The 15,256-nt window shown below is 46.2% G+C and overlaps 1 protein-coding gene across 1 annotated transcript in view; it reads right to left on the reverse strand.

The window, feature by feature from the left end:
• Nucleotides 1-5,728: 5,728 nt before the first annotated feature.
• The window catches only part of LOC126020213 (O-acyltransferase like protein-like), a 49,517-nt gene continuing 39,989 nt past the window's right edge, over nucleotides 5,729-15,256 (reverse strand). The window contains exons 14-16 of the mRNA XM_049781669.1: nucleotides 14,885-15,071; nucleotides 6,701-6,843; nucleotides 5,729-6,164 (exon numbers count right to left, since the gene is read on the reverse strand). Of these exons, the coding sequence (XP_049637626.1) occupies nucleotides 6,039-6,164; nucleotides 6,701-6,843; nucleotides 14,885-15,071 (456 nt within the window). The 3' untranslated portion in view covers nucleotides 5,729-6,038. The remainder of the gene's footprint in view (nucleotides 6,165-6,700; nucleotides 6,844-14,884; nucleotides 15,072-15,256) is intronic.

Genomic DNA, 15,256 nt, shown 5'->3' on the forward strand with positions numbered 1-15,256 from the left:
AAAAAAAAAAAAAAAGAACCAGGGGGAAGGGCCTTCAGAAGGAAAATATAGACAAAAGAGCAAAGGAATCTTCTATAGATCTGGAAACTTGCATAAAAACAAGGAGAAAGTGCCACAAATGATGGCACCAGATTAGCCTTCCAAGTATGCAGGAGAGTTCACAGGGTTATAAAGACAAACAAGGAGAAAAGGAAAGGCAAAGTGGGAAAGGTGAAGGGGCCAGTGCTCATGTGAACAGTGTTCCCACTGATGTGGGGAGAAAGGAACCCTCATTTTGTTGGTGGGAATGCAGTCTAATCCAGACCTTATGGAAAACAAGATGGAGATTCCTCAAAAAACTGGAAATTGAGCTCCCATACAATCCAGCTATACCACTCCTAGGAATATACCCTAGGAACACAAAAATACAATTTAAAAAATCCCTTCCTCACGCCTATATTCATTGCAGTGCTATTTACAATAGCCAGACTCTGAAAATAACCAAGATGCCCTTCAACAGATGAATGGCTAAAGAAACTATGGCACATATACACAATGGAATATTATGCAGCTATCAGGAGAGATGAAGTCATGAAATTCTCCTATATATGGATGTACACGGAATCTATTATGCTGAGTGAAATAAGTCAGAGGGAGAGAGATAGACACAGAATAGTCTCACTCTTCTTTGGATTTAAAAAAAAAAAAAAAAAGACATTATTGAATGATTCCCAGAGACGTAGGCCAGAAGGACCGGTTCACGATATGAAGCTCACCACAAATAATGGTGAGTGCAGTTAAAAAAATAACTACACTGAGAACTAGCATAACAATGTCAATAAGTGAGGGAAGTAGAAAGCCTCTCTTGAATACAGGTGGGGGGAAGGGGAGCATTGGTAAAGGGAATGTTGCACTGGTGAAGGGGGGTGTTCTTTTTATGACTGAAACTCAACTACAATCATGTTTGTAATCATGGTGTTTAAATAAAGATATAATTTAAAAAAGACTGTTCCCACTGGATTTAGATGGAGTAATGCCTGTGGGAGAGAGCACTGCCATCTGGCACTCTGCCCAGGTCTGAGGCACCTCCTGCTGGGGGACATGAGGAACTGCATCTACTCTGGATCCCCCTAGAACAGTGGTCGGCAACCTGCGGCTCGCGAGCCACATGTGGCTTTTCACACTTTTAATTTGGCTCTTCTGTGTTCCGGGCAGCCGCTCCAGGAGTCAGGACTCTGCTCCTAGGCTCTGTTAGTGGGCGCCCTGTGTGCAGCCCTGGCAGCTGGCTCCACACAACTCCAGTCGGGTCATGTGGTATCGGGGGACATGACTTTCTGGGTGTACCATCCTCTGTATTTTTGGTTTTAAAAATGTGACTCTCGGGGCCGGAGAGATAGCATGGAGGTAAGGCGTTTGCCTCTCATGCAGAAGGTCGGTGGTTCCAATCCTGGCATCTCATATGGTCCCCTGAGCCTGCCAGGAGCGATTTCTGAGCATAGAGCCAGGAGGAACCCCTGAGCGCTGCCGGGTGTGACCCAAAAAAAAAAGAAAGGGGCTGGAGAGATAGCACAGCGGTAAGGCATTTGCCTTGTATGCGGAAGGTCATTGGTTCGAATCCCGGCATCCCATATGGTCCTCCGAGCCTGCCGGGGGCCATTTCTGCGCATAGAGCCAGGAATAACTCCTGAGCATTGCCGGGTGTGACCCAAAAACAAAACAAACAAAGAAACAAAAAAAGTGGCTCTCAAAATAAATCTCAATCATGGTTTAGGTGAGATTTGGCTCAGTTGAAAAAAAAGGTTGCCGACCACTGCCCTAGAATGTAGGTGATGAGCTTTAGAAAATCGGTTGGAAGGAGGCCAGTGGGAGGTTGGTTGGGCAGTTTCTAGTGGGTGTGAGGCTGTGAGCTCCACCCCTGGGGCTGTGCTATTTGTGACTCCAAGTCCACAGCAGTGTGTGTGTGTGTGTGTGTGTGTGTGTGTGTGTGTGTGTGTGTGTGTGTGTGCATGGCTGCAGAGGTATGAGCTCTGCATGCAGCTATGCCACAAATAAGTGTGAGAGCACCACAACCAGATGTGTATGGACCTGAGCCTATCAGCAGCAGTGCCCACGGAAGGAAGGGGAAGGGAGCAGTGTCAGCAGCAAGGGAACCTCGGGGCATTTTCAGTTGAGGACCACTGCCTTCATCTCCTGAGAAACCATCCACCCTCATCTCCCGAATAACTGTAAAATAAATCCCCATGTTGTGAAATCACCCCACATGCCAGCAAAAAGCAGCAAAGGAAGTCTAGCAAACAGTTTCGTCAGCAATCCGGCAGCCCCCACCCCCTCCAACTGACCAGGAGCTATAAGAGTCTATGTTTCCTTACACTGGAAATGTATATAATATACATATTTTGGTATGTGTACTATAAGCAAGAATGAAAATGTTTTCTTCAATGGGTTACAGTCAAAATATTTGAAAATTGTTCCATGATATATATACACAGAGGCAGAATTTCTTTGCTATAACATTCACATTTCAAGCTGAGTTTCTATTGACAATTTAGTTGGTGAATAAATTATGCTCTTCAAAAAATGGAGACAGGCAAGATGACTATGTTTAAATGTCTAAAATAAAAGAGTGAGAGAGAGGAAGAAAATGTCTGCCACAGGCAGGCAGGAAAGAAGATGGGGGGAAACTGGGGACATTGGTGGCAGGAAATGTGCACTGGTGAAGGCTGTTGGACACTGCATGACTGAAACCCAATCATGAACAAATTTGTAGTTGTGAAAGAATAATTGTATTATGAATAATCTTGTAAGCCAGTGTTTTGATAAAGTAATTAAAAAATTTTTTTAAAGATGACTGTATTTAAGGGTGGAAATCATGGTTTGAAAGGACAGTACAGCTCAGATCCATGAAATAAAGCTTAAAACAAAACAAGTCCTCTGTACCATTTGCAGTAACATAGATCTAACTGGCAAAAAAACAAAAACAAAGCAAAACAAAAAATGTGGATGGAACTCAGAGAGAACATGGTTCGTGAGCACTACCACTGTGTTTATAGGCCTTTGCTTTATAAATAAATTAAAAAAAAAAAACATCTCGAGGAAAGTTGCTCACACTAACCTGCATTTGTTTCATGAAGATGGTGGACTTACAAGGTACCAAGTGTTTTGTTTTAGAGACATGTCTAAATGCTGGAAATGTTTTTAAATATTTTTAAACATTAAAAAATAAATACATCTGGAAGGTCACCAAATCCAAAGAGATGGAGAACAGCCCGCCGCAGGCTGGCGTCATGGAGATGTTGCAATTAAGTGGATCCCAACATTTTGAGAGTGATGGAATCTTCTTGCTCATGCTGTCTCTGCCACAACTGTTTGCATTTGGAGGTGGGTTTGGGCCAGACCTCAAGTCCTTAGAGCTTAGACCAGGCTCTGTGCTCAGGGATCGATCCTGGAGGGTCTCAAGGGAAATGCATTGCCAGGGATAAAACCCAAGTTGGCTGCTTGCAAGGCAAGCAAGTACCCACTGTACTATCTCTTCGTAACTATCTCCCCACAACTGTGCTGTCAAAAGTGAACAATTAAATGTTTTTAGATGTATGTAAAGACCAACAGAAGATTAAAATAAAAATAAGCTCTTCTGCGAGCAGCTCTTGGTGGCCCTGAGATGATGTGCTATTCACTGGAGGAGAATGAAGAGGAAGTGGAAGAGAAAAATAAGGAGGAGGAGGAGAAGACAGAAAACTCAGAGGGAGGGGGCCCGGAGAGATAGCACAGCGGCCTTTGCCTGCCAGGAGCTATTTCTGAGCAGACAGCCAGGACTAACTCCTGAGTACCACCCGGTGTGGCCCAAAAACAAAAACAAAAACTCAGAAGGAGGAAGCCTGTAAGAGTTACACTCACCCACTGGGCTGGTACAAAAGCCTCCTGGCCTGACTCCAAGGAGACCTGGCCCACATCTGCCCAGGGCTGTCTGTCCTGAAGAGGAGAGTGCTGTGAGGGCAGGCTGAGAGTAGGGGGACTGTATCCTCCCCTCTATGGAAGGGTAGACCTGGGGTCCCTCAGGGAGAGCCCTACAGAAGAAATAGCAACATGCAGTCTCTCCAGACCCATAGATATCTCCTTCCTCCCCAAACCAGCCAGGAGGACTTCAAGAAAGGTATAGTTGTGTTCCTGAAAACACCCATTCCAGGGAAAGGTCTTTAATTCAAATAAAAGTAAGTGTCTAAGAACCAGAGCTATCAATAGCAGAGCAGGTAAGGAATTGGCTTTGCATGTGGCTGACCAGGGTTCAGTCCTCAGCATCCTCTAAGGTCCCCCTGAGCACAGCCTGAAATGACTCCTGAGAGCAGAGCCAGGAGTAACCTCTGAGCACAAGCAAATGTGGCCAAAATTTGAAAAAGAAAAATTAAAAAGTGTCTAAGGCTTGTGACTCATTGAAGAGACTTTCCCAGGACCCAAATTTCTAAACAATTAACTAGAAGCATTTAGTAAATTCTCTGTCACCAGCTCTGGGAAAACCTGATACCTCTTGGATGCATCCCCAGCCCCTCAAATCTCCTGAGAGATCTCTTTGTTGTTGTTTTGTTGTTTGGATTTTGATTTTGTGAGGCAAGTGCACTCCCTGATGTCCTGTGTCTTAGAATGGATAAGCCACTTCAAATAGAGCAGCACACCGAGTCCGCCACCAGGGGGCTCCCAAGGACGCTGTGAACCCCAAAGCCAGCCCCTTTACAGAGACTGAACAAGAAAGCTGGACCCGACTGTCCAATACCTCAGAGAAGACAGGAGATGGGGCTCTCTCTCCGGGTGACAGGGAGATGAGACAGAGTAAGGGAACTGCCAGCTGCCCCCTCAAAAGACATGAAGTTCTTAGCACCCCCATCCCAGGGACTCCTCCCAAGAAGCAGCAGTAGATGGGAGCTTCCGGCTGCTTCACTCCTCACAGGGCTTGGCTGAGAGAAATCGTGACATTGGAATTGAAGGAAGCACAGACTGTCACAGTCCATGCTAAGTACATGGAAGCAGGCCCGTAGGAAAACGCTTCATGTTCTCAAGAAGAAGCAGAAGCCCAAGAACCCCCACTTGCACATTTTCCATTGGCCCCACACTTTCTTCCTATCTCAAGGCCTCCACTTGGAGTAGACAAGGCTAGAAGTCGCTCCCGAGAGGGTCTCTTTCTTCTCTGTTCCTTGTGCTGAGGGAGGAGTGTCAGGGTTTGCTGGGGTCGCTGTGACAAAGTCCCTCTAATTGGCTTCTGGTCTCAGACAGGCATCTCTTGATCCAGGCCATCATCATCGCCTCCTAAACCAAGATGGTGGCAGGGCCCCCCAATGGCTCTAAAGAGAATCCTCCTTCTTTGCCCCTTCTAGTGGTGGGCGTTTGGGGGTGATCTCAGGTGCTCCTTGACTTATGAGAAGCTCCTTCTCTATTTCCCTTCTATCTTTTAAGAGGAAGCCGGCCACACTAGTTTAGGGGTCACCCACCCCCCACCTCTTTGCCCTACTTAACCTGATGATCCATTATTTCCCAAGAGACAAGAATGCACCCCACTGGGATGGGGTGCTGTGAAAATAAGGTATTAAAACAAGGGTTTTAACACTAGACTGTGACTTTGGCTCTCCTGTGAGCCAGCACCTCCTGCACTTCCATGGGAAAGTTATGAGCCCACCCAAATGTCAACACCACAACAAGAACCCGTGGGAAAAACAACACACTGTGTTTTCACTGAGAAAAAGACAGTCCAGCCCAAGTTCCATTTAATTTGCCACATTTGCTATATTCCTAGGATCGCTGATAGAGGGGAAAAAACCAATGCCAAGCAAGACCCAAAAAATTTAGATATTTTAACCTTCTTGTGGGGAAACACATGGTAAATCTCACTGCAGATGCTGAGTAAAAAGACACTCAGAGAATCATGTTGTCCTGTGAACACAAAGAAGTGCTAATAAATCAGGTGGAGGGTAGAGTAGATGTACAGACCTGGCCAGGAAAGCACGCACAGTTGCCTAAGTGAGGCCACCCTATCTTTGCTCTGTGCCAACACCCCTCAGATCCAGTCAGAGGGTTCATGGTCCCATAGGCTTGGCCCCCAGCAGGCTCTGCCTTAGTTCCAGCCAAGGCTTCTCGACCAGCAGTGTCAGCAACAGCCCCAAGGTGAAGGTAAGTGAGGAGTGTCCCAGGAAGAGGTAGAGCTGGAGAGAGAGGGTGGTGGACATTCACCCCAGGGTGGTGCAAGAGTCCTGGAGCACCAGACAAGGAAGCAACTCAAGAAGCATGCTGCCCTATACCCCAAACCCTCAGCAATGGGAGAAGTAGGAACCCTGAAAAGCAGCCAAACCACAGGAAACAGGCTTCTGACATGGGTCCAGGCTGCCAGCAAGGGCCCATGTCTATTAAACTGTTTTAGAGTTCAAGGTTATCTTTGCTCAAACTGCACTTAAAATACATTGAAATATAGGAATATAACTTCCTTCCTCCCTCCCTCTTTCTCTCCTGACCTCCTTCACTTCTTTCCTGTGGTTGGTTTGTTTAGTTGGTTGGTTTTGGGGTCACACCCGGTGATGCTCAGGGGTTACTCCTGGCTATGCGCTCAGAAATCGCTCCTCGCTTGGGGGACCATATGAGACACCAGGGGATTGAACCTTGGTTTATCCTAGGTTAGTGCATGCAAAGCAGACCCCTGAACACCCTGAAACTGCAAACGGGGTGGGCTGAAAGGAGGGCTCACCATGTTGGTGTCAGTATAATGGATGGGCGTTTCCTGGAGCCCATTGTAGAGGATGATGAGAATGGGGTGTACCAAGTAGCAGGCATAGCTGATGTTGGCCAGAAAGCGCCAGAAGCTGCAAGACAGTAACTGGTTCACCAGGCCTGGGGACAACAGCAAAAGGAGGGATCAGTGAAGTTGCTCGGGCAAGGCTATGAGGGTCCTAGCTTTCACACCTGGGTCTATGTCCTCACACCTGGTCCCAGCTCTCACACCTTGTCCCTCCTCTCACACCTGAGTCAAAGCTCTCACATCTAGGTCTGTGTTCCCACACCTGCTCCTGGCTTTCACATGTGGGTCCTGGCTCACACGGTTTCTTCTCATGGGCCGCACCTCAGGATGGCATATTGATATGGGGTCTCTACTTCTCTCTTACTGAAGCCTTAGAGCCCTTTTCTTGGTCCTGTTCAATACAAATAGCCTGAGCCTTTACATATGTTCTAGAAGTGCCCCATCTTAACCTGATAGAGCCTCCCTCAGTCATGTGAGGAAACCCCTCTGCCCAGGACTCTGCCCTCTAAACTGGGCTATGCCATGGACCCCCACCAAGTTTATCCATCTAGACATTCATAGTGGGAGTGTCTGTGGCTATAGTGATGGGACATGACCTGAGGGTAGGACCTCAGCTGGAATCATCTGGGTTGGAAAACTCTAACTCCAAAGATGAGTGTCACTATGAGTTAGGGACAGTGACATAGATGCAGAGGAACACTGGGACCAAGGGGGCAGATGATGAAAGTGACTATGAGATGGAGAACCAAGGTCTTGGGGGCACGATCTGAGCAAGAAGATGGAACAGCTTCCCAAGCTCTTCCAGACAGAACCTATGCAGCCAGCACCTAAGAGTTGAACATCTAGACTCTAGAACTGTGAGAGAGATGCCATTTCTGTTGCTTTAAGTCATTAAAAAAAAATGATAGTGTAACTCCACCCTGGATTTAGGTGTAGCTACCTGAGACCCACCCATTTCTGGGAGGGGTCTTGGGAACCAGATATCATGTGTGACCTTACCTGCAAGACATGGCCCATTCCTGGGAGGGGTCTTGAAAAAGGTAGATAAGCCTTTGAGCCAGGGGATTAGGGGCTTCTGCCCTGCTGGGCTCTCTGGCTTTTGGGTCTTTGCCTCTTTTGGTCTTTGACCAGGATGGAGGCCAAAGGAAGATGGCTGAAAGAAGTTAAGACGCAGGGCTAGCTAAGAATGGCTGAATGCTTGAAAGGTTAGGATAGAGGCCACACATGTGGTGGATAGGGCATGAATAAAGCTGATGCTTCTTGATGCCTGTCTCTGAATGAGTTTGATTCCGCCGTTCACCTAACCTGGGACCCGCCGGCTGGATGGGGGTTGCGGAGCCACGTAGCCTGGGATGGCATCCATCTCCATCCACCACCATCCTTAATTATTTAATTCAACAGGATAGGGAGAACATGAGCTGGACAACAGGAGGGGGAGGAAAAGGAAGAGGAAGGGGAGGAAAAAGAGCTGAAGAATAGAAGAGGGAAGAGGACTAGAAGGAACAAGAAGGGGAGAAGCAGGAGGAAGAAGAGGGGAAGGAACAGAAGGTGGAGCAGGAGGAACTGGAGGAGGAGAAAGAGTAGGAGGAGCAGGAGGGGACTGAAGATTTTCCAGCTCCTATGTCCGAGCCTGCTGCCAGATGCTCTGTCCTGTGTCACTGCTGGCCCAGCTGCTCAGGACAAAGCCCTGGGAGGTGGGGGTTGTTCCTTTACCTTTCCTCCTGCCCACAGAGCACTGCCAACCTGTCTTAAAAACTCATCCTCACCAGAAGGCTTCTCCTTCCTTCACTGACACCCACCTGGGGCATCTCCAGTCACCTCCTGTCAGATCTGCCACTTTCTCCGCTGTCATTCTCGCCCACCAATAGTCCCCGGGTAACATTCAGAGCAGTTATTTGAAATCACAATCAGACTGAGCCTTGTGGCGTTGCGAATAGAACCAACCCTTTCCCCACTGCTCTGCCTGCTGCTCCCACCCTGTTCCTCTCGTTCCTGCCCCAGCGGCCAGTACCTTAGCACCACCAGCCTGCAAAGACAACTCCCCAGCTGTCCCTGAGACCTGCTTTACTTTTATTCACCTGTTACCCCAAATCCAGCTTAGCTCCCTTGAGTTTTGTACGGAAAATTAACATGCAAAACTCCCAGTACTTATGAGGTTACAGTTGCATCTTTAACAACTTTAATAAACTAACTTGGAGGCCAGGGAAGTAGGGCGCTTGCCTTACACAATACATGGCTAACCCTGAGCACAGAACCAAGACTAAGCCCTAAACCTAGCCAAAACAAACAAACAAACAAACAAACAAAAAAACATGGAAGAGAATTTTGGATCTTCCAATGTCCAATAATCCAGGCCTTGCTGTGACAATTAATCTCTGGGTCTTCACTGGCTCCTGTGTTCACTGTCCTTGGCCCATGCTGGTATCTTGCTGGTTCTGTTTTTCAAAGTCTACCACTGTCCCCCTGTTCTGTCACTGGAAGTCTGTGTCTGTCTCCCGTGGTCCATAACCCAGTGGTGCTGCCTTCCTGATATTTGCCCCATACATGTGGAAATTTGTTTGCTGGTGCCTTTTCCACCCTTTTTATATCTCTACCCCTCCATTATTTCCATGACCTAGCTGGGTAGTAACCCCTCAAGTGGACGAGATTTTAAATTGTCTTTACTCGTGTGTAAATTGTTTCACTCCAAGATGCCACTCGATCCCCACCATGACAACTGTGTTTGTCGACAATGAAATTATACCTGGAAATGGTTTACTTAGCTTGTCCCTGGATTAGTTTGCTTTGGTGATTGAACCTAGCACAAACCTGGTACATTGAGACAAATGTATTCTCCCATCACTCTGCAGACCCCAAACCCAAAATCAGTCCCAATTCAATGTCACAAGCCACAATGGGCTGCCAGCAGCTATTGGCCTGTGGTAGTTTCACCTGTATCAGCCCCCCCAAATCTGAGTTCTTCTAGGGATGCTTATGATTGCATTAAAACATCCACCCTCAGGGCCAGAGCGTTAGCACAGCAGTAGGATGTTTGCCTTGCACGCGGCTGACCCAGGACAGACCTTGGTTCATTCCCAGCATCCCATATGGTCCCACAAGCTAGGACCGATTTCTGAGCACAGAGCCAGGAGTAATTCCTGAGTGTCATTGGGTTTGGTCCAAAAAGCAAAAAAAAGAAAAAATCCACCCTCGTAATCCAAATCAAGTCCCCAAAGAACCTCTTTTTAAATCCCATCTTCAAAGGCTCAGTGATGGCCCTGAGCATTGGTCCCTGGCCTCTCCATTCCCCTCAGCCCACTGTAATCTCCAGTAGGGGGTGGATTTGGATTATTTTCTCTTGTCTGGATCCAGAACCGGACTTGGCACAGAGCAAGTATTCAGTCACCACTTTATGAAACCAAGTGAGGAAACTAAGTTGGCCCCTGTTGATGTATTTAAAGCAGGGGTCTCAACCTCGCAGCCCGAGGGCCGTTTGCAGCCCTCCATACAACATTTTGTGGCCCGCGGCCGGCCTTCAAATGTCGCAGTATTCGCGATTATTCGCGTACCAAATAATTGCAATAAAAATCTCATTAGTAAGAAAAACATCGCATTAAACATTTGCATACCCCGAGCAATTCCATTTGGGGTATGCAAATGTTTAATGCGATTTTTTGCGATTTTCTTCTTACTAATGCGATTTTTTATTGCGAATATTAGGTAAGCGAAATCCCTTATGTGGCCCTACCTCACCCCAACTTTGCCTCCTGCGGCTCCCAGGTAAATTGAGTTTGGGACCCCTGACTTAAAGGAATTGATTAGTCAATGTACCTTTTTTTTGGGGGGGGGTTTGGTTTTTGGGCCACACCCGGTGATTCTCAGGGGTTACTCCTAGCTCTGCGCTCAGAAATCGCTCCTGGCACTGGGGACCATATCACACACTGGGGATCAAATTTATGTCCATCCTGGGTCAGCCAAGTGCAAGGCAAATGCCCTACCACTGCACCATTTTTCTGGCCCCATAGTCAATGTACCTTTAAGGGGGGATGAGGAAAGTCCTGTTGTAATGGCAGTTGGACTGGGACATGTCCCTTTGCAACAGATAGTTGCCCTGAAGTATAAAAGGGAAAGTCTGTTAGTTCTTGTGCATTATTGTGGGTGCCCGAAATCAGGGCAGCACTAGCCAGTCTGGGGAAGGGGGGTGGAGGGTTGAAATAAAGCATCAGCGAGATGCTGCCTGCTCTGTATCAATTCCTCAGTCTCTATTCTTTCTCAAACCCAGATTTACAGACCTTCCCCGAGCCCCTCTGTACGATGAGTTACATCTACCAGGGGTCCTCAAACTTTTTAAACAGGGGGCCAGTTCACTGTCCCTCAGACCATTGGAGGGTCTGACTATAGTAAAAACAAAACTTATGAACGAATTCTTATGCACACTGCATATATCTTATTTTGCAATGAAGAAACAAAACAGATACAAATACAATATGTGGCCCACAGGCCATAGTTTGAGGACCACTGATCCCTTTCAGAAAACCTCAAGCAGGGCAGACCTCAGACTTAAGGCTAGAACTAAAAGGACACTTAGTTTCTACCTCTCCCCGCCCACACTTGTGGCTACATATCGGCATTTCTGGGTGGACACTTCACCCCAGATGCCAGCCGGGGCCTCATGCAAGCCTTGCGTCATGCAGCTCTGCAGCTAATAGCAGCCTGCTAGACTTGCAGATAACTACAGCATATTGCAACTGAACAGTAATTTGCAGATCCCTTCTCTCTACAGAAGCTGTACCCAAGTGAATTAATTCCCAATGACAAAAGGGACCAAGAATTACTATGGGACAAACAAAACAGTCCTGGGGAAAGTAAATCCTAACCCCCCCCCATGTTGTGCGGTACATATCCATGTTCAAGGCATGAGCTCCAGCCAGCCTTGATCTTATTCATGTGCTTCATTCATATTTTCTTGGCTTTATAGTTATTGTATCCATTCGTTCTGGTTTTATAAATAGATGTGATAGAAAAAAAACTGTATTCACTTGCTTGGAGAGTGCAGTTTCTTCCTTGAAGATGCCTTTAGCCTCAATGTCCTGGAGTGTTTTACCTACGTATTGTTCTATATATCTTATGGTTTTGGGGCTGATATCGAGGTCTTTAATCCATTTGGATTTTACCTTCGTACATGATGTTAGCTGGGGGTCTAAGTTCAATTTTTTGCAAGTGGCTACCCAGTTGTGCCAACACCACTTGTTGAAGAGGCTTTCTTTGTTCCATTTAGGATTTTTTGCTCCTTTATCAAAAATTAGGTGATTGTATGTCTGGGGAACATTCTCTGAGTATTCAAGCTTATTCCACTGATCTGAGGGCCTGTCCTTATTCCAATACCATGCTGTTTTGATAACTATTGCTTTGTAGTAAAGTTTAAAGTTGGGGAAAGTAATTCCTCCCATATTCTTTTTCCCAATGATTGCTTTAGCTATTCGAGGGTGTTTATTGTTCCAAATAAATTTCAAAAGAAATTAACAGATGGGAATATATTAAGCTGAGAAGCTTCTGCACCTCAAAGGAAATAGTGCCCAAGATACAAGAGCCACCCACTGAGAGGGAGAAACTATTCACCCAATACCCATCAGATAAGGGGCTAATCTCCAAAATATACAAGGCACTGACAGAACTTTACAAGAAAAAAACATCTAATCCCATCAAAAAATGGGGAGAAGAAATGAACAGACACTTTGACAAAGAAGAAATACAGATGGCCAAAAGACACATGAAAAAGTGCTCCACATCACTAATCATCAGGGAGATGCAAATCAAAACAACGATGAGATACCACCTCACACCACAGAGAATGGCACACATCACAAAGAATGAGAATCAACAGTGTTGGCGGGGATGTGGGGAGAAAGGAACTCTTATCCACTGCTGGTGGGAATGCCGTCTAGTTCAACCTTTATGGAAAGCGATATGGAGATTCCTCCAAAAACTGGAAATCGAGCTCCCATACAATCCAGCTATACCACTCCTAGGAATATACCCTTAGGAACACAAAAATACAATACAAAAACCCCTTCCTTACACCTATATTCATTGCAGCTCTATTTACCATAGCAAGACTCTGGAAACAACCAAGATGCCCTTCAACAGACGAATGGCTAAAGAAACTGTGGTACATATACACAATGGAATATTATGCAGCTGTCAGGAGAGATGAAGTCATGAAATTTTCCTATACATGGATGTACATGGAATCTATTATGCTGAGTGAAATAAGTCAGAGAGAGAGAGAAAAACGCAGAATGGTCTCACACATTTATGGGTTTTAAGAAAAATGAAAGACATTCTTGCAATAATAACTTTCAGACACAAAAGAGAAAAGAGCTGGAAGTTCCAGCTCACCTCAGGAAGCTCATCACAAAGAGTGATGAGTTTAGTTGGATAAATAACTACATTTTGAACTGTCCTAATAATGAGAATGTCTGAGGGAAATTGAGAACCTGTTTAGAGTACAGGCGGGGGTCGGGTGGGGAGGAGGGAGACTTGGGACATTGGTGATGGGAATGTTGCACTGGTGATGGGTGGTGTTAAGAAAAAAAAATATTGTTATTCAATAATGGAATACAATGTATATACAATATATTATTATATACAATACATTGAAGAGAGAAAAAAGAAAAAAAAGAAAAGAAAAAGAAACAAAAAAATATATTAATTTGGTCATTTTTCTTAAAGTATATATAAGGGATGGTATCAAGACCAAACAGACAGATAAAAAAAAAAAAAGAAAAAAAAAAGAAAAAAAAAAAAAAAGAAAAAAAAAAACTGTAGATCTAGGGTCCAGAGAGATAGTGCAGTAGGTAAGGAGTTTGCGTTGCACATGGTCAGCCAGGGTTTGATCCCTAGCATCCCATATGGTATCCCCAAGTACTGTCAGAAGTGATTCCTGAGTGCAGAGCCAGGAGTCATCCCTGAGCATCTCCAGGTTTGATTTAAAAAAAAACTACAAAAACAACAAAACTGTGTGGATCTATGTTTAGTTTTGTTTATGTCCAAAATAATTGAGGTCGGGGCCGGGCGGTGGCGCTGGAGGTAAGGTGCCTGCCTTGCCTGCGCTAGCCTAGGACGGACCGCGGTTCGATCCCCCGGTGTCCCATATGGTCCCCCAAGAAGCCAGGAGCAACTTCTGAGGGCATAGCCAGGAGTAACCCCTGAGCGTCACAGGGTGTGGCCCAAAAACCAAAAAAACAAAACAAAAAATAAATAAATAAATAAATAATTGAGGTCAATACTGAGGATGTAAAGGATTTGTATCCCTTCTGAATGAGTCCACATAACGTGGAAGCTTGAAGCCCTTTGCTGGCAGAAACTGAAGGATGGACATGGAGAGAAGTTGATCCTGGAACTTTCCAGATTAAAACTTCATTTCTAGAGAACCAAAATGATTTCCTTGCAAGTGGCCAACCCCAGTTCCATTTCTGGCATTGTAGGTGGTCCCCTGGCCCATCAGGAGTAGTAATTCCTGAGTACAGAACCAAGGGTCACTCCTGAGCATCACTAGGTGTGACCCCAGAACAAGCATACAAACAAAAACAAATATAAAGTCAGAAACTATCATCCCAACTAATAACACCTAAAGGGGAGCTTGATGCTTCTATTCAGTCTGTGTTGCCAGAAGTGTAAACTGAGTCCCAGAGGGACAGGTGTGGAGGGTGGTTGACAAATTAGAACTTCAATCCTAAATCCTGAAGAAAAAAAAATTTTTTTTGGCCTCTGGGCCACACCTGGCAACTCTTAGGGGTTACTCCTGGCTCTGTGCTCTGAAGTCATTCCTGGGAAACTCAGGGACCATATGGGATGCCAACGATAGAACCATGTCCATTGCATGCAAGGTAAATGCCCTCTCTGATGTACTATCCTTCCAAGGCTCTGGTATTTTTGCTCTTCCAGCTTCTACCTAGGCAACCCAGCAGCCCATAAATTCCTCCTGGGCCCATGGGGTCAGAGTCAGCATGCTAGTCACAGTTACCTGTGCTCTAGCCAAAGGAATGCCCTTGAAGAGTAAGTGGCATTGGCACCCTGGCCTTTGCCTAAACAGTGTGTGAACCTGGATCCCCCCCATTCCTGCCATGTTCCCCCCCCCATTTCCCCACCTACCTCCATAACCTTGCTGACAAGCGAACACCACCCAGCCTACGGCTGCTGCCCACAGTGTCCGATGTGTGGCCTGGTAGAGGGCTATGGCCACTGGGATGGTGTCGGAGGCATCATCCACCACATATGCCAGTGCGACCACTGCAAACAGCATGGTCAGAGAGCACATCCAGCCCAGCACAGCCTGTGTCTGCGGAGAAGAAAGAAGTCTGAGCCCGGGGGGCACTGCAATAACCCCAATTCCCTTCTTTTTGCCATCACTGTCACTTGAGGGTCAGGTTGTAGGCTCTCTCAAAAGAAATTCATCTTTCTTTTTTATTTTTGGGTCACACCCAGCGGCGCTCAGGGGTTACTCTTGGCTCTGTGCTCAGGAAT

Source organism: Suncus etruscus, chromosome 10, assembly GCF_024139225.1.
Source record: "Suncus etruscus isolate mSunEtr1 chromosome 10, mSunEtr1.pri.cur, whole genome shotgun sequence".
NCBI lineage: Eukaryota > Metazoa > Chordata > Mammalia > Eulipotyphla > Soricidae > Suncus > Suncus etruscus.